Genomic DNA, 24,884 nt, shown 5'->3' with positions numbered 1-24,884 from the left:
ATTATTATGCAGTTGAAGCCCTTTATAAGAGGCATGCTTCGGGCAGCAGTTCTTGTCTTTTATAGTATATCTCTCTTATATACGGGCTACCTTGTATGCATTTTTTTACCAACCCATTTACAGTAGGCGCATTAGTCTCTCTTATGCCCATTTGTCTCTTACATCAGTGTCTCTTATAAAGGGGTTCAACTGTATTGCCACTCTCCTTAATACACATTGAAGTGGTAACTGTTTTTTTTTTTTGTTGTTGTTGTTGCTTACAGGCCGCGCCCACCCCGACTGCACCCTAGGCCATCTACTCAAGGCACTCTTCAAGAATGATGAATTCATGAACAGGGTAAGCGTGCTCCCCTCCATGTGCGGAGGCATTAAAATGGGCCTGTAAAGGAAAGAATAAGCGATCTTGAAATTAAATTGTGTTGGTATTTCTGGGCACCTTATCTTCCATCAGATGGGCACATTTGAATCGGTGCTGCTACATGGCAACTGTTAAAGTTCAACTTTATGAACAACGAAATTTTATCAGCATATGGATGGTGGAAAATCTTCAGAGGTAGGCTGGAAATGAGGATCTTTAAGAGGGTCTCCTATGAGAACCGGACAAAACACGTTTAGTAATTTTAATTAGGTCAAGACTCTTTGCTTGACTGACCTTTGTGCCAAACTTTGTGCAGATTAGTTTGAATTGTGTTGTGGAAACCGTGATTGATTGTGATCAAGAAATTTGATCCTTACTCATGATCAGTAGTGCCCCTGTGATGCCAGTATTTGAGTGTGCTATGCTGGATACCACATATGCATGCTGTGTACAGCTACACACGTGTTCACTTGCATTTCTCCCGCAGTTGGTCAACCATTACGTGCTGAGCCGCGAGGGTGGCAACCTGAGCACCATAGCCTGCCGTCTCCTCCTGGACATTCTGCCGGGACTGGAAACGTCCGTTGTCTTTCAGGTATTGTTTGAAAAAGTAACACCAATAGTAGTTCGAATTTAGTTTGCTATTTGGGTCGATTTGCACCAGAACATTACTATTCGAAGTACACTGAAACCTCATTTGAGCAAAGTTGCAACTATCAAGAAAATATGTTCATTATGTGGGAAAATATGTTGTGAACATATTTTCCCTACCATTATACATCTTGCAAGGCTATTCTTAAATTATTCCGTTATAATCAATATTTTGTTATATCTAGATACGTTATAACAAGGTTGGAGTGCATTGAAACTTCCTGTAGACAAATACAATAAACCTTCATTATAACAAAGGGCGGGGTGGCAAAAAATTTCGCTACGAGCAGTAATTCGGTATTGGCAACTGCCCCTTAATTCTTTCGTTACCACGCCTATCCAAATCGATCACCGGTGATCGACGCTTTTGGATCATCGATTTTGGCATGTTGAATTTGTTTCTCGTGCACTCGGCACTTTCTGGTAGTTAGTGCAGGCACTGAACTTTCAGAATCAATTTGAATTTGCCTGTTTCGGCAATATAGTGATTTTTGACAGACCTTTGCCAAACCAATGTGTGTGTATTGTTGGAAAAGTGCACTAGGCTGGCGAACTTGACAAACGCGTGTGCACCTCGTAATTATGGTACAGTAACATCAAAGTTGTGTATCGAAAATAACCTTTGCAAGCCAAATATTTAATTGAAGTGTGAGCTTCATAATTTTATTATGTTGAGCAGTAGTGATAGCCAGAAATTTATGCGATATATTCAATAGAAAGCTGTTCCTAGGAGTCAGGAAAAATTTGTTCTACAAAAAATATTTGCGAAGGTCTGCAGTGTGTTTAAAGTGTTGAGGTGGCCTCTTATAACAGTTTACAGCAGCTTTGGTTTTGCTTGCATCATTACATCAAACACAAGGTCGCATCTAGTGTCACTAGTCACTCCATTGATGTCGTCGTCACGCACGCATGGGTGTGCATGAACGCTGAAAAACACATGTGCTGCTCGAAACTGTCTTGCAACCTCACCTGAATTGAGTGACGACGAGCTTAGCGCTCGAGGATGACAGCACCTCAGCTTCAAGTTTTATGGCGACGATGTTTTGCATCAGCCTGATACATCCACAGTCGTTCATGGGTTTGTTTTGTTTACACCCTCAAGTAGTTTCCTCCGCCGCAAGTGCGTATAGTTTCTAACCTTTGCACACAATCTTATAGCTACTCTGGTTACGTGTGTGGTCCACACTTCGCTGGAGCGCTGTGGGCTGGCGTTCGCTGCAGAGATTCTCCTAACTAGAAGGCTCCCGAAGCGCATCTTGGCCCTGACTACGAAGCAGTGCAAAACGTTTTAGAACTGCGGCGGTATTGTACTTTTTTTAATACGATATGTGCGAAAATCTAAAAAAATATGCTTGGATGCATATATTGGAATGCCAACCTATCCGGTGTAAGGTGTCTCATGGGAAGAGGCGACACTAGATGAAATAGCGAAGTTCATTGGGCATCTCATTTATAGAGGGCTTATTCACATTGTGGGCATCCATCTACCTCTATTGAAACACAAGGTGACTCTTATCGCAACACAACAAAAATTTTGTGAGAAAAAATGTGCAAGTACACTTGTGTCTCACAAAAAACCATGCAATGCTTCACAACATGGCACGAGCAACGAAGCAGCACCTCGGTTCTGATTTTCTTTGTCTGTGTAAAGAGAAACATTTTGTACAACATTCATTATTTTTATACTATTCCTGGGTCATTTATCTACAAAATTTGTACAGTCGAATCTCGATTATTCGAACTCGAAGGGACCCAAAAATTTGTTCGAATTAAAAGAAGTTCGAATTAATAAAAGCTAAATAAACGGAGGGCTCTCCATGCAGTGGCGCATGCGCATTTAGCTAACATACGAGGGCAGAGTTTCAGAAGACTTGCATTTATTCACAAATCGCAGGACATCTGTTATTAATTGAAGTAATCGGTGATGTACGTCTGCGCACGTTTGCCTTACAGCGGGTCAATCAATTTTGCATACAGCTTGCAAAGCATTTTTACTTCGGCTTCAGCATTCCCCTAGCAAGAGAAGTTGCGCGCGGAAACGTTCAGCACCGACACTTTCTAAAGACTACGACAACGACTGCATAGCGGAGCCTTTTGCCGCCGCAGCATGGCCAGCACGGGACAAAAAAGGAGGAGCGTCTCCACGCAGAGAGAAGCAGACCAGCGTTTGAGAGAAAACCAACACTTCACGGCAGCTTGATTTATTATTATTATTTTTTTTTTTTTGCTCTATTCGGGCATCGTTGAGAGGAGAAGGGTTACGTGGCAGGGACGGAATAAGGGGGAACGTGGCACCAGCATGTGAGAACCCCCCCCCTCTCAAGGCGCAGAGCCGTGATCCCGCAAAGGGCAAGAGCTGCAGAAGATAGTGCCTTTTTCCTTTCCTTCAATCACACATTCATTCAACCCAGCTACAGCTTTTTCTCTCTCTCTCTTAGCATGCAGCATTGAAAGGAGAAGGGTCTTTACGTGGCAGGGACGGAAGAGGGAGAAGCGTGACATGGGCGCGTCGCAGATCGGCATTTGAGAGAGAGCAAACATTCTATCGCAACCTTTTCTTTCCTTTCCATAGGGGAGACCCACGCCGAGGGGGGCGCTGCGGAGCGTGGCGCTGTCAGTCAATGCGGGGAGAAAACTGGTTACTCGAGTCTTCGCCCCTCCGCTGTCCCATTCAACCTGCCTTGAAAACGCGTTTCTTTGCTCGCGCTCCACGCGTTGTGCACGTGTTTTTGAGAGTTTCGCATCGCGTGCGGTGCGCTCTGTCCGCATTTATTAGGATGCCGCAATTGAGGATTTTTTTTCGTGGCAGCAATTTAGTAAAAGGGCAGCGAAGCAAGTTGTAGCAAACGACGCAGTCCTTGTCAGAGCGAAGTGCGTTTCGCAAGTGGAAGACGACGCTGTTTACGACGTTAGAGGTGAATAAAACTTTCTGTACGTTCATTATTATATACTTGTTTTATTTGGTTTACTCTGTGTACTATGCACTATATTTGTTCCTGGATGGATGGGTAAGGCCGCTTCTCGTGCTTTAGGTTAAGCGGTTCTTGCGCTGTGACTGCTATTAGTTGGGATACCTTAATTTACTAGCACCTACCCAAGTTATCGTGCGGTGTATACACAACACTTCAAAAATAAATGGTCTATTTGGGGCTTCTTTCTGACCCACAACAATAATTGACATCTATCTCGCGTGTCTTTCCTTGCATTATCACCGTTCTCATCGCGGGTACTTTGAGTTCACGAACAGCGTGCGTACCATCGTGATGAGCGCCCAGCTTTCAGAGAAACTTTTTTGTGTGTGTCTAATCTGCAGGGGAAGAGCGCATTGCTATAAAGGCTTTTTATCTTGGTCACGTATCAAAAATGCACCGTGTTGTTCGGGCTGCCCCTGCACACTCAGTAACAACTAGCTCACTGTATCTGCCAACGGACGTGCAACAACGGCTAATGCATTTTTTTCTTTTTTTGATAGTTCTCCAAGCTTTTGGCAACCACACACTTCCGTCGGCGCTACGTAGATTTAAAAATATATAACAACACATTACCAATACCACATGTGCACACAGCTTCAACTACTACGTCCCCAACAATATCGAATAATAGTAGCAGCATAAAATATTTATTCACTATTTTTTAACAGTGCTCTAAAGACGGGCGCTGAAAATCTATACGTTTAAGATGGGGACGTGCATCTCCCAGTAACTCGATAGATTAGAGAAACGGTGACGCTGGAATTAACACACGTAATTTTGAATGTATTGTGCGCGCGCTAATGTTTATGAAAAAAAAATTGTTTACATACTTTTTTCGGCGCACTGCTTTAATCCATTTCTGTCGTCTACTTGTTTCGTACCATCGGTTTGGGAATCGGTAGAATTCCACTGGTGGAGTCGACCTCTTCGTGTTTGCATGGTTATTGTGACAGTTGACGACGCAGCGATGTCATCCCCTTTTCTGTTGGGGTGACATCGCGGAACGAGGGACAATTCACGTGCAGCGCGTGCTTCGCAAATGCGTGGAAGCCAAAGGGAGCGGAAGGGTCGGAAGGCTCTACTGTTGTGCGCTTTTTCTGGCAGGGGAAAGGCAAGCGCTGGCGTCGCCGGGCAAACTTGAGCGGGTCTCCCCTATTTCCTTCAGCGCAGCGTTGAGGTGTCACAGGTGCCGCCGGGGGATTGGCATGTCCAAATTAACCGTCGCAAGTGCTTGCAGGTTCGAATTACCGGGCGTTTTCGCCCATTGGAATACACATAGCTTTCACGGGACCTCATTGTGAGTTCGAATTAACCATAAGTTCGAATTAAGAGTTTTCGAATTAATGAGATTCGGCTGTATTGTGAATTTTTCGTTTTGAATATTTTTGCCTACAGACTGTTTTTTATTGCACTTTTTACCACCTTGTGACCAAAATTTTACACCTATCACTTTTTTATTCATTCTAAAATATTGTCACGGGGTCGTGACGTGGCCGAAGACAGGAGACTTCGTGTTGGGATTGAACTGTTTATTTGGGCGAACCTGTGTCCGGTAAAAAGAAAGTCCAATTACAGCAGCAGTCTCGGACTGATAGAGGCGAACGGAGCGTCGGCCTTCGATCAGCAACTGACAAGCGGCGAAGCGCGTCGGCATTTTATACTCTTGCCGTGGAATGTTCTAGCGTTATCGCTGGTGGTGGCGTAGGTTCCAGAACAATCTGTACCGTTCGCACAGTGGGCGTGATCTTATCGAAATGATCTACTACAGTCTGGAACCTTCTCGAAAACTGCAGGCGCAGTTAGCGCTGAGAATCGTGTGGTGTTTTGGGACGATAACAAAAACTTGGGAAATGGAACGTGGCATTGCCCCCCTCTGAAAAAAGGCATCGTCCCGATGCTTTAACTAAAGATGAAAGTACAATAATAATGCAAGAAAGTACAATGAAAAAATTACGATACAACAATAATACAAAAAAACACGGGTTCAGTTTGTTAACGCGCATGAAACGGCTTGAGGCGCACGACATGGACGACTTCACGTCGGGATCGGCGTCGTTGAGAGTTCGTGATGCTGTCGGGGACAACCTCGTAATCAAGTGGGCCGAGACGTCGAACCACCCTGTACGGTCCGAAGTACCGTCGCAGAAGCTTTTCACTTAGTCCACGTCAGCGTATCGGCGTCCACACCTAAACACGTTCACCGGGCTGGTACCGTATTTACTCGATTCTACCGCGCCCTCGATTGTAACGCGCACCCGATTTTCACCGCGAAAGAAAAAAAAAATGTAAGACATCGATTGCAACGCGCACCCATTTTTCTCGCTGGCCTGCACGATCACACCACTCGAAAAAACGACTCCTTTCGGTAGCGTCTTCCATTTAAATATGAGGTACGGGCGAAGCTTGTGCCCATCTGACGTGTAACAGAGAATTGCCGTCACTGTAGTTTTACCGTGGATCGATGTCAGCACGCGAACTTGCTTCGCCCCTTTCTTCTCGACGGTTGTGGTGCCAGGCATGTCGAAGTAAAGAGGCGTCTGATCGGCATTCCCGATTTGCCCAAGCAGGTAGCCGTTGTTGCGCCGCAAGTTTAGGACGAACCTCTGAACACTGTGAAGCTTTTCATCGTATTTCACAAAACTTTTCGCATATGCATGTTCCCCTTCGGAGGGAAAAGCCTTTCCTCTTCATAAAGTTAGCTAGCCAGCACCTGCTCACTTTAAAGTGGCTCCGCATTAGACCTTTTTCTAAGACCAATTGCATAGCCCGCACTTGCAGCAGTTCTGTCGTCACGGGCCGCTATGCCGCTCGCTGCTCAAGCACATACTCGCCGAGCAGCTCTTTAATTTGCGGAAACCGACCCTGCTGTGGTTCACTGAAGCCTTTGCGTGAAGCTTTGCTGTCGACAATCTTCTGCTTTTGTTTCCGCCGGTCTCGCACGCACATTTCGGGAACTCCGAACGACCGCGATGCGGCCCGATTTCCGTTCGTTTCTGCACACGCGATGACTTTTCTTTTAAAAGCGGCATCGTGGTGCACTCGAGTTTTAAAGTCGGCCCTTCCACGCCGTTGATGCTAATGCACTACTAGATGACGAACTCCTCAGCACACGTACGAAGTGCCGCACGTGGGAAACACATAGACAGAAATGGCTGAAGCGCCATGCCGACGCACGTAGGGGGCGGCCATTTTGGTTTTGCCGATGGCAATAGATTGACCGTAATTTTTTTGTTCGTACTCGATTCTAACGCGCATGCGATTTATGAACTCGCTTAACCGAAAAAAAGGTGCGCGTTAGATTCGAGTAATTACGGTATTCCACGAAGCGTCGTCGAAGGTTGTAACGGTGGCTGTCGGTCGTCTGTTGATTCTTGATACGGAGACGCGCAAGTTGTCGGGCTTCTTCGGCGCGTTGAAGGTACTCGCTCACATCGAGGTTTTCTTCGTCGGTGACGTTGGGTAACATGGCATCGAGCGTCGTTGCCGGGCTCCTTCCGTAGACCAATTTGTATGGAGATATCTGCGTCGTCTCCTGCACTGCCGTGTTGTATGCGAAGGTCACATACCGAAGAATGGCGTCCCACGTCTTGCGTTCGACATCGACGTACATTGACAGCATGTCGGCGATCGTCTTGTTAAGCCGCTCGGTGAGGCCGTTGGTCTGTGGGTGGTACGCTGTCGTCCGGCGGTGGTTTGTTTGGCTGTATGCCAAGATCGCTTGAGTTAAGTCGGCAGTGAATGCCGTTCCTCTGTCGGTGATAAGGACCTCCGGGGTGCCGTGACGTAGGACGATATTTTCGACGAAGAACTTAGCTACCTCGGATGCACTGCCTTTTGGCAGGGCTTTTGTCTCGGCGTAGCGGGTGAGGTAGTCGGTAGCTACCACGATCCACTTGTTTCCGAAAGCCGACGTCGGGAACGGCCCCAGTAGGTCCATACCAATCTGCTGGAAAGGTCGGCAAGGTGGATCAATTGGCTGCAGAAGTCCCGCTGGCCTTGTCGGCGGTGTCTTGCGTCGCTGACAGTCCCGGCATGTTCTCACATAACGAGTGACGTCGGTGGTAAGACGTGGCCAGTAGTACCTTTCTTGTATCCTCGCGAGCGTGCGAGACACACCGATGTGCCCTGCCGTCGGATCGTCGTGCAGGGCCTGCAGGAGTTCTGGTCACAGAGCTGAAGGCACCACAAGGAGGTACTTAGCTCGAAGCGGTGAAAAGTTTTGCTTTTGTAGAAGACCGTTTCGTAGAAAGAACGACGCAAGTGCGCGCTTGAATACCTTCGGGACTTCGGCGGTCCTGCCTTCGAGGTATTCTATTAGGGCCTTAAGTTCCGGGTCGGCCCTCTGTCGTTCAGCGAAGTCGTCGGTAGTTATCGTTCCTAAGAAAAAGTCGTCATCCGGGTCGTCGGGTAGCGGTTGGTCGACAGGCGCACGAGAGAGACAGTCGGCGTCGGAGTGTTTTTTTTGCCGGACTTGTAAATTACAGTAATGTCATATTCTTGAAGTCTCAGGCTCCACCGTGCGAGGCGACCTGAAGGGTCCTTCGAGGTGGCTAGCCAACACAATGCGTGGTGGTCGCTCACAACTTTGAAGGGCCTGCCGTAGAGATAGGGGCGAGATTTTGACGTAGCCCAGATGATGGCGAGGCACTCCTTTTCTGTTGTGAAATAATTTGCTTCTGCTTTGGATAGCGATCGGCTGGCGTAACTAATAACCCTTTCAAGTCCATCAGCCCTCTGCACAAGAACGGCGCCAAGACCTACGCTGCTTGCGTCAGTATGTATTTCTGTCTCGGCGAATTCATCGAAATGGGCAAGTAACGGAGGCGCCTGGAGGCGATGTTTAAGCTCCTGGAAAGCGTGTTCCTGCGGCGTTTCCCACTTAAACTCCACGTCGGCCTTGGTAAGGTTAGTGAGAGGATCGGCGATGCGGGCGAAGTTTTTCACGAACCGCCTATAATAGGCACACAGGCCCAGAAATCGGCGCACTGCTTTCTTGTCAGTGGGCGGTGGGAAGTCGGCGATGGCGGCTGTTTTCCGTGGATCGGGACGAACTCCAGATTTGCTGATAACGTGCCCCAGAAACAAGAGCTCCTCATACGCAAATCTGCACTTTTCTGGCTTCAGTGTGAGTCCGGAAGTCTTGATGGCTTCAAGTACAGCTTCAAGGCGCCGAAGATGCTCGTCGAAACTCGAGGAAAACACGACTACGTCGTCCAAGTACACAAGGCAAGTCTGCCACTTCAATCCTGCCAGTACTGTATCCATAACGCGTTGAAAAGTTGCAGGTGCTGAGCAAAGGCCGAAGGGCATCACCTTAAACTCGAAGAGGCCGTCCGGTGTTATAAACGCCTTCTTCTCTCGGTCTCTTTCGTTGACTTCGATTTGCCAATAGCCAGTCTTGAGGTCCATTGACGAAAAGTACTTGGCGTTATGGAGCCGATCAAGTGCGTCGTCTATTCGTGGGAGAGGATACACGTCCTTTCTTGTGATTTTGTTCAGGCGGCGATAATCGACGCAGAAACGTAGGGTCCCATCCTTTTTCTTCACTAACACCACGGGGGATGCCCATGGACTCTTGGACGGCTGGATAATGTCATCCCGCAGCATTTCATCGAATTGTTTCTTCATGGCCTCACGTTCTCGCGTCGAAACCCTGTACGGACTCTGACGGAGTGGTCTGACATTTTCTTCGGTTATGATGCGATGTTTCGTGATTGGGGTCTGCCGAATTTTCGATGACGACGAAAAGCAATCTTCGTATTGCAGGAGCAGGGCCTTGAGCTGTTCTTGCTTATCGTTCGGAAGTCTGGGATTGACGTCGAAAGCAATGGGAGGGGCTTGGTTCCTTTGAGCAGGTTCCGCAGAATCGGCGAGGGCGAAAGCACTGGTGGCTTCGACAATTTCTTCGATGTATGCGACCGTTGTTCCTTTGTTCACATGTTTGTACTCATTGCTGAAATTTGTGAGCATAACCATTGCTTTGCCTCCCTGCAGCTCTGCAATTCCTCTTGCGACGCAAATATTTCGGGTGACCCGCAGATGCGGACTGCCTTCAATGACGCCTTCCAAGTCAGGTGATTTAGGAGCGCCGACTGAAATAATGACGCTTGAGCGAGGCGGAATGGTGACTTGTTCTTCCAGCACATTCAAGGCATGGTGTCCTGACGGCGTGCGCGGCGGTAGTGCTTCTTCTGTGGATAACGTTATCGACTTTGTTTTTAGGTTGATGACAGCACCATGGAGGCATAAGAAGTCCATGCCAAGGATGACATCTCTCGAGCAACGCTGTAGGACTGCGAAGTCTGTAGGATAAATACGGCCGTTTATGGTGACTCTCGCTGTGCAGATTTCTGCAGGCGTTATGAGATGACCTCCGGCTGTGCGGATTTCAGGGCCTTTCCAAGCTGTCCTAACTTTCTTTAGCTTCGCGGCGAACGACCCACTGATGACAGAATAGTCAGCTCCAGTATCGACGAGAGCGGTCACACTGTGGCCGTCGATAAGAACGTCGAGGTCGCTAGTTCACCGTCTCGCATTACAGTTAGGGCGTGGCGTCGGGTCACGGCTGCGTCGGCTTGTTCCGCTGCTTCTTTGTTGCGTCGTCAGGCCACCTTCGGTAAGTAAGCTTTCGCCGTCAGGGCTTTGCCTGGTTGGTATTGTGTTCGGAAAGCTCCGTCGCGGCGTCGTCAAAGGAGGAGGATCTTCGGTAGTTCGTCGCACAGCAACCACACCTCCACCGGTTGCTGCCCTTAGTTTCCCGGATACGGGCTAGGAGACCGGCCCCGCGTTGGGCCGGAGTACTGCCGGGGGTGCAGTGACATGCGGCGGCTGGGCGACGGCGAACGGGAAGGACTTCGGGGTGTCCATTGAGTTCCTGTCAGGTAGTCGGCGATGTCTCGTGGCCGTTCACCTGGCTGCGGACGTGGTGCATCGATGGCGAAGCCACGCAGTCCCATCTGTCGGTACTGGCAACGGCGGTAAGTGTGCCCGGCCTCGCCGCAGTGGTAGCACAGTGGGCGGTGGTCAGGGGTGCGCCAAACGTCGGTTTTCCTCGGTGCACTGCGCTGGCCCGCTGGTGAACGGTAGGTCGTCGGTGGGGGTGGTGGCGGCGGTGGTGTTTGGCTACGGAAGTGCGACGGGGCGGCGTTTTGGCGTGGACGGGGAGAAGCGTTGTGGCGCACTGCAGCGGCCTAGCTCATGGTTTCTGGCTCGGGCAGCGGTGTTTGGGGAATTCGAAGTGATTGCCGAACTTCTTCTCGCACAATGTCGGCGATCGAATCCACTTGAGGGTGCGCCGAAGGCAACAGTTTGCGCAGCTCTTCCCGCACGATCGCTCGGATCGTTTCACGCAGGTTTTCGGGGTCGCTGGTTTGAGCAGCAGCGCATTCTGGAGTCAGGCGACGATTATACTGTCTGGTGCGCATGTCAAGGGTTTTTTCGATGGTGGTTGCCTCGGATACAAATTCTTGGACGGTGTTCGGTGGATTCCTCATTAGTCCTTCAAAGAGCTCCTGTTTGACCCCTCGCATGAGGAAACGAACTTTCTTCTCCTCAGGCATGTCCGGGTCAGCGTGATGAAATAGGCGGGTCATCTCCTCTGTGAAAATTCCAACCTTCTCATTTGGTAGCTGAACCCGGGTCTCTAGTAGAGCAGCGGCCCTCTCTTTGCGAGCGACGCTCGCGAACGTTTGCAGGAATGCGCCGCAGAAAACATCCCATGTTCGGAGCGTTGACTCCCGATTTTCGAGCTAGGTCCTTGCGGTGTCTTCTAAATAGAAGAACACACGACGCAGCTTTTCGTCATGGTCCTGGTGGTTGAGGGCGGCCACACGGTCGTATATTTCTAGCCAGGACTCCGGGTCTTCGAACGATGACCCATGGAAAATTGGTGGTTCCCTGGGTTGATGCATGACCATCGTGGGCTGGGACGCTGCGGTTGTCATTGTCGCTGCAGTCGCGGTCATGGCCTTGGTCTTCCGCGCCGTGTCTAATAGAAGTCCGTACTCCGGTGGTAGCCCTTGCTGTCGGCGGCTTGTTCGCTGCTCCTGGTTGGCGTCGGTGTCTTCTTCGTGACGTGGGCTGGGTTCACGGCTTGAAGGGGGCGTCCGGTACATGAACGAAGCAGCACCTCCACCAGATGTCACGGGGTCGTGACGTGGCCGAAGACAGGAGACTTCGTGTTGGGATTGAACTGTTTTTATTTGGGCGAACCTGTGCCCGGTAAAAGGAAAGTCCAATTACAGCAGCAGTCTCGCAGAGATAGCAGTCTCGGACTGATAGCGGCGAACGGAGCGTCGGCCTTCGATCAGCAACTGACAAGCGGCGAAGCGCGTCGGCTTTTTATACTCTTGCCGTGGAATGTTCTAGCGTTATCGCTGGTGGTGGCGTAGGTTCCAGAACAATCTGTACCGTTCGCACAGTGGGCGTGATCTTATCGAAATGATCTACTACAGTCTGGAACCTTCTCGAAAACTGCAGGCGCGGTTAGCGCTGAGAATTGTGTGGTGTTTTGGGACGATAACAAAAACTTGGGAAATGGAATGTGGCAATATTTTTGTTGCTCTACAACATACATTTTTTGGAAAGAGCATTTCGTTGTGCAAAGTTTGGAATGCTGCAATGCGTGCTGTAGCACTTTTCCAATTGGAAAAAATGATCTTCACGAAACTTGTGAAAAACCATATTTGCACGATAACGCAAGAGTTGAGTACAGCTAAATTAGCCATGACAACTTCGCAGAGAAGCAGACGCCGGAAACTCCACTTGGCCAATGGGGTGCCTAGGTTTTGTCACGGGCCCCAAGCAGCCAATAGAATCGCGCAATGCTGCTTTTCGATGACGTGTTTCTGCTGAAAAACTAATGAGCAAGGCGAGCCACTGGTGGCGGGAAATTGAAGGTCAAGAATGACCTTTCCAACGAGACCAAGATGACCATGATAGCTCGTGTGTAACGGCAACGGTTCGGCGTGGAAAAAGCTGTGCTCAGATTCATCTCACAGGGGCGTTATAGATTGATTTTGTGCCAGAAATAATGACGCGAGAAGCTTAGAACTTCTCAGATAAGTGCAAAAATAGTTGCAGATTCCAAAAATGTCTTCTTCAAAAAGTCGATTTTGTCGGGATTTTTGGCCTTCTAAGACCTGTGTCTTCCCTTAACACGGGTATGCAGTAAGAGATAGAAAGCCTTTTAAAAAGTTTATTGCACTATACCTAACTGTTAACCCAATTATATCATGTGCTAAAGCTAAATTTCAAGGGGGACACTTGCAAGGGCTGTCCTCCCCAGCCTGAACACAAGGAAGTCTGCACTCCCTTGACCCTCACCCCATGATTTACGCCAATGATGCTACTACAGTCGAGCCCACTAATAACGAACCTGAGCATGACGCGGCATCCGTTTGCTGTATCCTGAAGTTCGTAGTAAATGAAACAGCTTTTAAAAGAAAGTTGCGCGTGAGAACACAAACATTTTATGCCCCAAAAAGTCTGTGATGCACGTGTTTCGAATAGAAGTGATAAGGGCGGTCTCGAGTTCATTTAAAACGGTAGGGTGCTCAATCACCGAGGCCCGTGGCATAAGCTGCATGAGGCACTGACTGCGAAGTTTCGTCGTACTCGCAATCCGATTCCTCCAAATCGCTCTCGCCACGCACTTCATTCACAATGCCCTAATCCGTGCACGGTTCTACAGTGTCTGCATCATCATCGGCCGTAATTAAATCATCGCCACAGATGTCCCACCCGCTCTCCCAGGTCGGAGTCGACGACGCGCTGCCACAAATGGCCGCCGCAGTGGTCCTGTGCGGAAGCTTCAGGCTCGGCATAGGGCCCGACATCGACAAAGTCGTCCTCGCGAAAACAGTATCGTGCGCATGTAGCCATCACCGCCGCCCACGAAATATTCACCATCTCCACAGCTGCATACCGGGACGCCCGAAGCGGCAAGTTGGCTGCCAGGTGGTCAAGAGCTATGAGCAAGCGCTCCGCAACGCAGCACTTAACGCGTGAATTACGCTCAAGCCAAGTGGTCACACTTTCGACGTTTTGTTGAGCGGCAGGAAAAAGCGTGCTAGTCCTCCCGTCAGCCATCATGACCACACACGCACACCAAGAGCGAGCAAGACGCGCACACGCGACACACATGCCAGAACGCTTGGAACACCTTTGGGCCCTTTTCCAGTCAGAAAACGAAACTAATTCGAGCCAGCGTGGTGGCCGTCGCGGAGCGGTGGAGACGGGCGAAGGGGTTGTGATCAAGAGAGGAGAGCAGACTTGCGAAAGAAGGGCAAGGAGTTGCGATAAAGAGATGGTAGGGTGCGGCGGGAGGGCGACCTTCTGAACTGAAACACACGGGAAAGAGGCAGGTTGGGTAGCTCGCTTGAAAGGTCCGCGAAACTCGCACGTAGAAAAACTTGGAAAGAGTTCTAGAGCACGCAGAAGTCAAAGCATGGCCGCCTGGTTCAGTGCGTGCGGCGGCGTTCGAAGAATCGGTGGCCGTGGTCAAAAAATCGTTTCGTTGCGCCAGCGGGTTTGCATGGCCTCACGAACTTCGATATTTCGCGATTCGTTCCGCGCAAATTTACAGCCGTTTTCGTGCTTCCGCACGTGCGCGGAAGGCATGCTGAGCCAAGTGCGAAGTGAGCGAGAACAAGTCCTAAACATGAAACGAATCGCAAACTATCAGAGTCGGTAGGGTAGCGTACGCGCGTGCAGTAGACGCAGACTATCGGATACAGTCGGTGGCCGACGATGTTGGCAAATGGTCTGGTCACTCCAAGCCGGCGACGTCAACGACAGTACCAGCGATCAAAAACGGGGTAGACGGCCGACCGGTCTTAGAAAGATCAGTGGCAGTGTGAAAACACGGGCCTCGTCTGGCGATGCGGAATGCTCAGAGTAGCGGGGGGAGGGGAAAAGGACTAAGGGGTGCGTAACAAAAGCGGTCGGGCAGAGCGGCTACTAGAGCTGCGCCGGGGCAGGGTCGGCGTTCAACATTAAGAGTGTATGGGCACCTCGCCGATGCCTGATCGATGGTCGAAATCGGTTTCCCGGGAAGTAGGCAGACTGCTCACACCGTTCGCTGTAACCGATCAGCGGCGCTCCGAAACGTTCGTTGTAAGTGTGATTTTGTGCTATTGAACCAATTTATATTTTCACGGTCTTGCGGATATTGTTCCTTTTAAGCGAAAGTTCACTTTAAGTGGGGCCGTCATATTTGGGCACGACTGTATACGGCTTGTATACTACCGTATAAACCGGACCGTAGGTCGAGTGGAAATATAGGTCGACCCCCTAAGTTCAGGTTCCGGGAAAAAAAAAAAGGGGGAAACAACCCAAAACTGCCAAACCACATTTATTTGCGAATTGGTCGCACCGCACCCTGATCGTCCGAGCTCCCCTCGAGCGCCATCGCAACTGCTCTATTTGTCCGATGAAGCACCACTGTCTTTAAGACGAGAGTTTGTCACTGGCCGCCTTCCACAGTGCGTCGCCCTATGTGCCATCCAGCGAGTTGCCGATGCAACATTTCCTGAAAGCCTTTTCCATCATGGAATCTGGCAAGGAACTCCAGGCGGAAAGCACCTAGCCACAAACAGTCGCAATCGGAGGCCTCTGTAGGCGGCCCGTCGGTGTCTGGGTTGTCGCCGGACATCCACTTTTGACCCCAGCTGCACTCGGACCTTGAACAACGGCTTGTTCAGCACAACATCGAGAGGGTGGACGTCGTACCACCTGGTATCACGGCGAGGTCCATTTTCTCGTCGTCGAGTGCGCGTTTCACAGCGTGGGTAAAGTGACCACGAAACGCGTCCAACACCAGTGTGCTACGAAGACGCAGCAATGCACCTGGCCGACGGTTCCACACTACTCTTATCCATTGGAGCATCATGGCCTCGTCCACGTATTCCTTTTTGTTGACGCGAACGACAACGCTGGACGGGACCACTTTCTTTGGCATTGTCTTGCATTTGAAAATGACGAAGAGCGGAAACTTTCTACCATCTGTTGTGCATGCCAGCATGACAGTGAAGCGCGAGGGCTCATTGCCTGTGGACAACAGCTTCACATCTTTGGCGCCGCGCTGCGTGATCGAGGCCGATGAAAGCATGTGAAATCACGCGGGGGTGTCATCGGCATTGCCAATATGCCCCATCATGTACAGTCAACTGCCGATTTTTCGGACATGCCTGTTAATTCGGACGTCTTCGCGGCACCGCCACGAGCCCCATAAAATCAATGTATAAGGAAGTCTGAAATTTCGGACGCTCGAACCCCCCGGAGTCCAATTTTCCGGACTTTTTGACGCGACGGAAGGTCAGAAACCACCACTGACCTCCAGTGGAAACCACCACAACTGCGTCACACACGATTACAATCTCACAAATGAGCGCGCTGGTCTACTGTGGTGGCATCTGTTGCTGGGACTCGTTGATCGTTATCGGAGAAACGCACACGGCCTCCGAGATTCCTAACACTGGCTGTGTTTATCTTGCAAGAGTGCTTCGCTGACAATCGAAACTGTCCACCCGGAAATTTTTCAGCGCCAATACAGTTCCTTTCGCTTTAGCGCTTGTGCTCGTGCGTGCCATTCTGGCTTCCTGCACAGCGCTTTTGCAAAGCGTTTTACCACTTCGATCTAGAACTAACAGTCACACACCGATTTGGTCTGGCCACGCTGGCTATCTTGAATGTTTACCAGCGCCACCTCCGAAGTACCTGAGGCACCGTCGCCTGCCCTCGCGCTGTTTTGTTCACGCAGCCCACATGGTGTTTGGCTAGCCTAGTGCGTGATTGTGCGATCGTGTGAAGTGCGCTCTGCAACGCCAAGCCTAGGTGCTTCGACGCTCGTCAGCAAACTCCTTTGTTCACATCGTTAGGATTTCGCTTGCCTGCGATGGCCCCCACTTCGCCTTTGTCATCCTCGCCGATGGCATCGAAGCGCGGAAAACGGTACCGTCGGTTGACGATGGAGAAGAAAGCCGCCATTATTAAGTTAGTGAAGAGTGGCCGATCGCAGGCTGATGTGAGCAAGGAGTTCGTCGTTTCCAAGCAAACAGTTTCAGATTTCCTGAGGAACGAAGACAAGATCTTGGAAGCGGCCGAAAAACCGTCTGGTGCCCAAAAGATGAATGCAAGTCAAGGTGTTCATCTAAAGCTTGAGGACGCTCTCGTCATGTGGCTTAATTCAATGATTGCCAAGCCGTTGCCAGTCTCGGGCTGCATCTTGAAACAAAAAGCGAAAACTCTTGCGCTTCGAATGGACATCATGGATTTTAAGTTCAATGATGGTTGGCTGAGAAACTTTAAGCATAGGAATGACCTCAAGTTCAAGAAGATGTGTGGCGGAAGCTGCATTGTCGACAGTGCAGTTATTGAGCTTGACCCTCTTGATCCGAGAAATGTCAATGAAATGTTGCGTCTTTTTCTTGCATTAAAAAATATTAGCAAAATGGTGCGTTTTTTTTTTGTGCTTGCATTGAAAATTATCAGTAAAATAATGCGTTTTTTTGCTTGCATTCAGTTTTCGGCAGTTGACTATAGTCGTTCTGCACCCGAAACCGGTTCACGAAGCGCTGAAAGTTCATAAGCTTGTCCTCGAACTCCTCCGACAACTTCAGACAGGTTGATGTGCGCCGCCGGAGAGAAAATCCTTTGCGTCGCATAAATCTACGCACCCAAAAGTTTTGTGCTCGAAACTCTTCTCTTGTGAGCCCAGCTTCTTGAGCGAGTTCCACGGATTTCTTGTGAATGGTATCCACGGTCACTGGCAGAGAGCGCGCACGAACTTCCTGCACAAAGTTCGCTAGCTTATACTCCAGCTGTGGATGAAGGGCACTTAGTCCATGGAACGACATTTTTAGAGGATTGTACATCTGCAGCTTCCCATTGTGCACCCTCCAATAGCGCACGCTTTTTTTCCGATACACCACGGTGGCGCTGAGCAGCCATATTCCCGTTTGCTTCTGCGAACTCAACAACATCTAGTTAAAACGCAGCTGAGTACTGCCTCCTCGTACCGCTACTCATATTCAATGAACGGAAAAAAAAAATACCACTAAAAATGCAGCGCAATCTCAAGTGGAGCAAAAACTCTCAACAGATCAGAAGCTAATGACGAATGCAAAGAAAACACAGAAAAAGAAAGAACAGCCTGCGATTGGATTTGGAGGCAGATATGGCCGCGTCCGGCTTCTCAAGCACATGCAAGACACATGTTGCCAGACAGCGGCGCACTTTTGGCTAGACACCGAAATACAAGACGAGGAGCCACTTTAGCTTATTATTTTATTGAATATATCTCGTCTTACGTTCCGGTTTATATGGTAGCTGCAGACTAGCGTACGGCATGTTTAATAATAAATATAAATATTTATTAGCTGCTAAAGTGATGTTTTAGACTTCAGGAGTCGTTAGGAACATCTATCTGCTCCAAAAACACCAATAGAAACACTAAGGTATGCCATTTTTTTCTGCTCTGAAAACACTTGAGCCTGCTTCAATCATTTTTTCTGCTCCGGAATCTGCTCCAAAAAGCGAATTGTCACTTCCATCGCTGCTGTTGGTACCGTATTTACTCGCGTAATCCTCGCACTTTTTTCGGCGGAAAACTGGTGCGAAGTTGGGGGGTGCGAGAATTACGCGGGAAAAACTTTCCACGAAAACGTACAAAGTGAAAAAGAAAACGAAGTGGCCGCAAATCGGGATTCACACACCAGCAACTAATAGCAAGCTTTGAGAAGTACTAATCAAAATCCAATAAGGTTCAACACAAGGCAAAATTTATTTGAGACACAAAAAGTGCCAGCAAATAGTCAAGCGTTAGAATACCATATGCAAAGCTTGTGTGCGTTGCGGTAGCGTTCTTCACTCAACAGGAGCCCTCAAAAGGTAAGCGTTAGATGTCAGTAATGGGCTGATGGCTGTTTAACAGAATCCTCTGCAGTTTTCTTTTGAAGAAATATACTGATGGTAGTTTATATTTTAAGAATATATTGATGGTAGTTTACCATCAATACCAGCCTTAGGCACATGGCAGGCCCAACGCGTCTTGGTGGCTTTCAGCTGCCATCACCAGTAGTGAACACAAAACTTGTCGACTCCGAAGGGCCTACTTGCCGCCCTGTTGTCGTTGCTTAGTGCATGATCAATCACTTTCAACTTGAAAGCAGCCGTGTAGCTTCAGTATTGCCCCATAACATGACAAGATTACCGACACAACATACAAAACACGCCGCAACCCGCACTTGCCGCTTTGGCTTGGCTTGGATTGGGTTGAATCTCCGTGCAATAATAGTACGCTTCATGCTTAAGAGATGGCGGCAGATGGCGCACGCTATGATCATCAACGACTGGAACGAGTGGACGACGTTATTGCGGCATTTTTCGTGGGTGCGATTATTACTCTAGGAAAAAAAGTAAATCGTATTTTTGCCGGTCAATGTGGGGGGTGCGAGAATTACGCAAGTAAGTAATGTATTTTGCAAGGCTGTTCATCTAGCGGCTCATCTTTCTTGTTGGGGCCTCCAAGCAAGTCTATTATTTCGGCATCTGTGGCTGGGGCAACGACGGGCACATCTGCGTCAGCCATCATGAATGATTAAATGTCGCTTTTTAGATCCCCGGCTATGATGCTGTTCACAGCTTCATTGAAATCTTCGCAATCTTTACAGTCACTATGCGAAGCAGAAAAAACGGGCGTGTGCAAAGCAGTATGCAATCTTTGCAGGTGCCAGTTTTTTCCATGAATGGCATAGTAAATGCACTGCTCTAAATTAGTTTACGCTGTATCTCTTATTGGCATCACACGCAGCGAGCATCTGTTGTGTAAGGCTTTTCTAATATAACTTCCGTGCTGTCTCAATATTGTCTTGGTCCATGGACTGCAATATTGCGGTCGTAAGCACCGGTAGAAATTCCAAAGTGATTGCTTGCAGATTTTCAATTGTGCCTTGGCTGGGGCAATAGTCCGTAACAAAAAGCACACGCCTTCGCTTTGCCCTAAACTTTCGATCGAGCGGGTGCGCGTACTCTTTGCAAACGGCTGCGGTCATCCATGCTCACCTGTTGATTCTGTATGTGCAGTCTTAAAGTATTGTTGCGTTGTGGAAGCACACGGGCTTAGCCACCTTCTCCAGTATCGGCGAAGGAAGTTTGTCCTTCCCCGTCGCGTTAGCTACGGACAACACTGCAACGCGTTCTTTCCTTTGTTTACATCTTGATGAGGTCTCGCCTGGTGAAGTGTGTGCGCGCTTCGGCAATGGTTTCTAAAATAATGTCGCCACGTCCAAGTTTTAAATACCTCGATTTTCATAACGCTGAAGTAGCGCGCTCAGTCGATGCTTGCGCCATTCGCCCATCACGTCGCGGTCCACGGCTGTGCTTTCACTAACAATCTATTTTTAAGACACACCATGCCGTCTTTCGAAACGTTCAAACCAGCTGTTGCGGGACATAAAATTTTGCTTACACTTCTCGAAGCCGTCCTGTATGGACAGCATCCTTATTCTTCAGAACAATTGATAATGCTGACCGTGGTATTTCAAATTGTCTTGTAATTTCAGACTTTTGCCAGCCTCCTTTTTCCACCTCGCGTATCACTTTCTGCTCCAATGCCAGACATTTCCATGCTGGCACCGGCCAAGCCATTTTCACCTGATGGTCATTAAAAGCACACACGATGCGTACACACGTCACGGGTTTACACAGATCTCGCACAACACATGCACATGTGTGTCTTCGAAACACGGATGGAAAGGCTCAGAACTGGTCATGCAACACCACCGGCGTAGGCAGTGGGGTAGCAAGGAGCAGCCGCCAAGTTTCGAGCGCCTCTGGCAGTAGCATCTGTACGGGATAGTACTGGAATAGTATCATCCGGTATGAAAGGTCAAGTCCACGCTGCGAAGAACAGTCTGCACTGGTGCGCTTTTAGCCTGGCGATGCTAGTGTGAACATCCCTCGCTCAGCGCAGAAAAGACTGCTCGGCGCAGGACGGGGATGAAAAAAGTGTGCAAGGGCTTCAGCGACGTGGGCGGCCACTCGCCTGCTTTTAGCATTGCCGTGGCAACAGATCTACACCTTGTTACTTTGCTCTAAGCGAAAGAAGCTATCAACATGCTTCGAGTTATCTGGTCTAAAATACACGCATTGGGGTCAGGACAGCGTGACACTTCAATAAAATGATGAATCGAATAAATTGACTTTGTTGTAACGAGGGTTTTACTGTACAGTCAACGTCTGATTAACAGTGGCTCCTTCAGATTTTTGCTAGGCTTCACACCACAACATTGTCGCTGTGCGGCAAAGCTGCTTTTCAGAGTCTGCTTCGGTTGTAAATGTATGGACTCAACGCTGGTTCCAGGTGTGCCGTTACAGTGGCCCCTTGATATTTTCAACACGCTTCACCGCATTACATGCTTGGTATTGCGGCAAAGCTGCCTTTAGAGCTCTGCTACGGCCGTAAATGGATGGACTCTTAAAGCATTAATTCGAATCTGTGCGACAGAGGGGGGGGCTTTGATTAAAGTCGTTTCATAGCAGAAAGTCCAAAAAGAAAGCTGACAAAGGTGTTCAGCATCTGAAATTTAGGATGTTTTATTACACTGACGTCTACAGGGCAGATTAGCAACTACGAATTCGACACCCTTGTCCATAAAATCAGTTAGGCCTCTATAGAAGTTGAATAAGGGTGAAGAAGAAGAAACGGCTCCCTTTTCTTTCATGTGTAAAGTGTTGTTACACCACATTGGTCGCTCCAAATCATGTAAATAAATACAGTGCGGCCTCTGCATTGCCTCATCCTTGCCAAAACTAGAAAGCACAATCTCTCCAGCACTTTAACAATCCTAGTGAATAAAAATGTGCTTAACCCATTATTGCCCCTTGTTGCATATCTGCAACACCCTTGTCCGTGCCCTGCCGATTGCAAGGATCCTAATGCACCGGTATAAGTTGTTCATACTATGTTATTTTGAGGGTTCTTCGTTCCACGCAGTACAATTTTCAGCCGCTTGGGGGCCACATTCGTCGTATCTGCAGTTTTCAAAATGGCAGCATCCATGTCGTCGTCGAGCTCCGCAAACAAGGTACTGTAAATATTTTTTTTATGAGCCCTCAAGTTAACCTGCGCTGCTTTTTTCACTGAATGTGTGTTCGAAACACTCTTGACAGTAATCTAGAATCCAAAAGTTAGTTTTTTGCTTGCTCTGTTCGAGAAAATATTTTTTGCACGTGGTGTGTTGCACATATGCAACAGTGGGCACTAAATGCCACAATTTTCATTGTTGCAAATATGCAACATAGCTTTTCTGCTTAAAACGCGTCTTACATATCGTGACACGCATTCGTTTGGAGTGTGTGAACGGATGTTTGTTTGCTAATTTTGCTGTTTTAACAATTTTTCAGGGACATACTGCAATTTCAACCTCAACATTCTATTCTGTTCTAAAAGAGAGGCCGAAGCGTTTTGTTCATGCAAACCTGCTGGATGTTATCGACCCTAATGAGAGCGATTTTTCCGCTGATGAAAAAAAAGTGACGAACAAGTGTCTGGAGACAGCAGTGATGAAGGAGATGCCATCCAAACTGAGGTAAAAGAAGCTGAGGAAGAGGTTGCTACCTCGACGAATGCGCCTTCTGTAGATCGGACACCGCGGAACATGAAAAGGCGGTACACATGGGTGAAAAAGGATTTTGATATCGAGGCAGGTAGTTTCGAGAACAACTTTCCGCTGCCACCTGCAGAGCCGCTGAGTGCAGTGGAATACTTTGACGTGTTTGTTTCTCGATCCATGCTAAAGGCTGTCGTCGATGAAAGCAATAAGTACTACTTTCAAAAACATGGAACCACTCTAAACCTCACCGTAGAAAAACTTACACCTGTGGTGGGCGTGTTTTTCAGGATGGGACTTGTAAACATGCACAGGGTTCGTGCGCATTGGGAAAATGAAAGTAGATATAAATTAGTAGCCCAGGTAATGTCCCATAACATATTCGAAAAGATCACAAGCCACCTGCATTTTTTCGATAATGAAGCAGCCAATGACAAAGTAAAAGAAGACAAATGCTGGAAAGTGCGCCCATGGCTCAGTTCCTTGCGCAGCAACATGGTTGTCTTGCCCCAAGAAAAAAAATCTGCAGTGGACGAAATCTTGATCCCTTTCTGTGGGCGGTGCTACGTTCGTCAGTACATGCCTAATAAACCAAAGAGTAAATGGGGTATAAAACTTTGGGCACGTTCCGGGGAATCAGGTCTGTGTTATGATTTTGATGTCTACCAGCGCTGCAACAAAGGTTTTTATGGCAGCCAGGGTGGCTACCAGCTTGGGTTGGGAGCTGCTGTCGTGCTCCAGCTGTGTTCCAGCCTACCGAAGCGTGACGACAACCTAGTCGTCGCTGATAACTTCTTCACAGGCCCTCAGCTTGTAGAGGAGCTTTCAAGAATGGGAATTTTCTATATTGGTACGGTTCGTGAAAACAGACTGAGCTGCAGCAAGTTGATGGAGGAGAAATTGATGAAAACGCAACGTCGGGGCACCTGTGATACTTCAGTCACTTTGTGTGACCAAAAGACAATGGCGGCAGCGAAGTGGCATGACAACCGCACTGTTACTCTTCTTTCGAACTGCATTGGTGCTGACTCGCTTACATCAGTCAAAAGGTGGGACAGCAAGGAGAAAAAGCACATTTTTGTCGATTGTCCAGCGATCATTCCTTCCTACAGCAGATCAATGGGTGGCGTGGATCTTCTTGACAAAATGGGCTTCTCCTATCGCTTTTCTAACAGGTCTAAACGCTGGTATATATATTTGTTTTGGCACACGCTCAAAATATCATCTGTTAATGCATGGTTCATGCACAAGAAAATTCTCCAGCAGCACAAACGGCCGCCTACATCCTTGAGAGAATTCCTCTCTGAGCTCGAAACAAGTCTGATCTTACTCAACAAACGACCACCAGGGCGCCCTTCAATTCAGAATGTCACACCATTCAAGATAGTGTGCCTAAATGTCCCCCGGGATGTCAGAAGAGACAGCAAGGAGCTTTGGCCCACATGGAATGCAAAACAGAACCGCTGTAAGGCATGCCCAGGAGGGTACACCTATGTTTCGTGTGCCAAGTGTAAGGTGATGTTGTGTTTCAACAAAGACCGTAACTGTTTTGTTAGTTTTCACCAGTAGGCACCAAACAGCTATGCTTCAGTTTTGTGCTTTCTTCAATTTGAAAATTCGCCAAAATAATTGGTGGCAATAAAAAGTTTTTTTTCACTTGGCTTGGCCTGCATTTTATACACTACTGCCCATTGTTGCACATATGCAACATCCCATTAATAATTTACAGACTATATCTTCAAGGTTTTTATTGAACATTTGTACTCCTAGTGACTCTAAGAGCATGGCCAAGAAATATTTTTAAGTTTGAAAAAATGTTTCTCATACTGGGAATTATTGGGTTAAAGATCCTCTGCAACATTTCTTTCGCAAGTTCACTTTCAAACATTCCAAAAATAATCACGATAACACGATAATGATTCGAAAAAATATTCGATTCTCGCTCACGCTTCAATATTCGAATTCGATTCACACCCAAGATTTTCCTATTTGCACATCTATAGTGAACGGTCCTGTCTTGTTACCTGTATTGTGTAGTGGGCACCATAGTCCGTGGCCTCCTACTTCAAGCAATGTCCTTGGCGGTGTCGGGATATTAAAGACGATAGTCTTTCTTGGGGAGCTTCGATGGAGATATTTTGGTCGGTCTGTCTGTTTGTACATTTCTCTGTTTGTCCTCCCTTAAGGATACTTAAACGGCCGACCCCATCCGTAGCGCCCACCTTTAGTGCTCAAAATTCAGCGTTCATACTTATGCGATTGTCAATTAAAACGCCATTATTGTGCATATCT

The 24,884-nt window shown here is 48.3% G+C and overlaps 1 protein-coding gene and 1 long non-coding RNA gene across 10 annotated transcripts in view; both read left to right on the top strand.

Moving 5' to 3' along the window:
- LOC142771973 (DDB1- and CUL4-associated factor 1-like) overlaps positions 1-24,884 on the top strand; it is a 149,023-nt gene that overhangs the window by 11,446 nt on the left and 112,693 nt on the right. For all 9 annotated transcript variants that reach the window (XM_075874008.1, XM_075874007.1, XM_075874006.1 and 6 more), the window contains exons 4-5: positions 264-337; positions 846-953. In XM_075874008.1, coding sequence (XP_075730123.1) covers positions 264-337; positions 846-953 — 182 coding nt within the window. The remainder of the gene's footprint in view (positions 1-263; positions 338-845; positions 954-24,884) is intronic.
- LOC142771976 (uncharacterized) lies at positions 961-24,248 on the top strand. The gene is made up of 2 exons (XR_012886219.1): positions 961-22,067; positions 22,387-24,248. It is a non-coding gene; the product is annotated as an uncharacterized LOC142771976 (long non-coding RNA).

The sequence above is a fragment of the Rhipicephalus microplus genome, chromosome 9 (genome assembly GCF_043290135.1).
Source record: "Rhipicephalus microplus isolate Deutch F79 chromosome 9, USDA_Rmic, whole genome shotgun sequence".
In the NCBI taxonomy this organism is placed as follows: Eukaryota; Metazoa; Arthropoda; class Arachnida; order Ixodida; family Ixodidae; genus Rhipicephalus; species Rhipicephalus microplus.
Note: the sequence above shows the minus strand (reverse complement) of the source record. Positions and strands in the feature narration are given on the sequence as shown.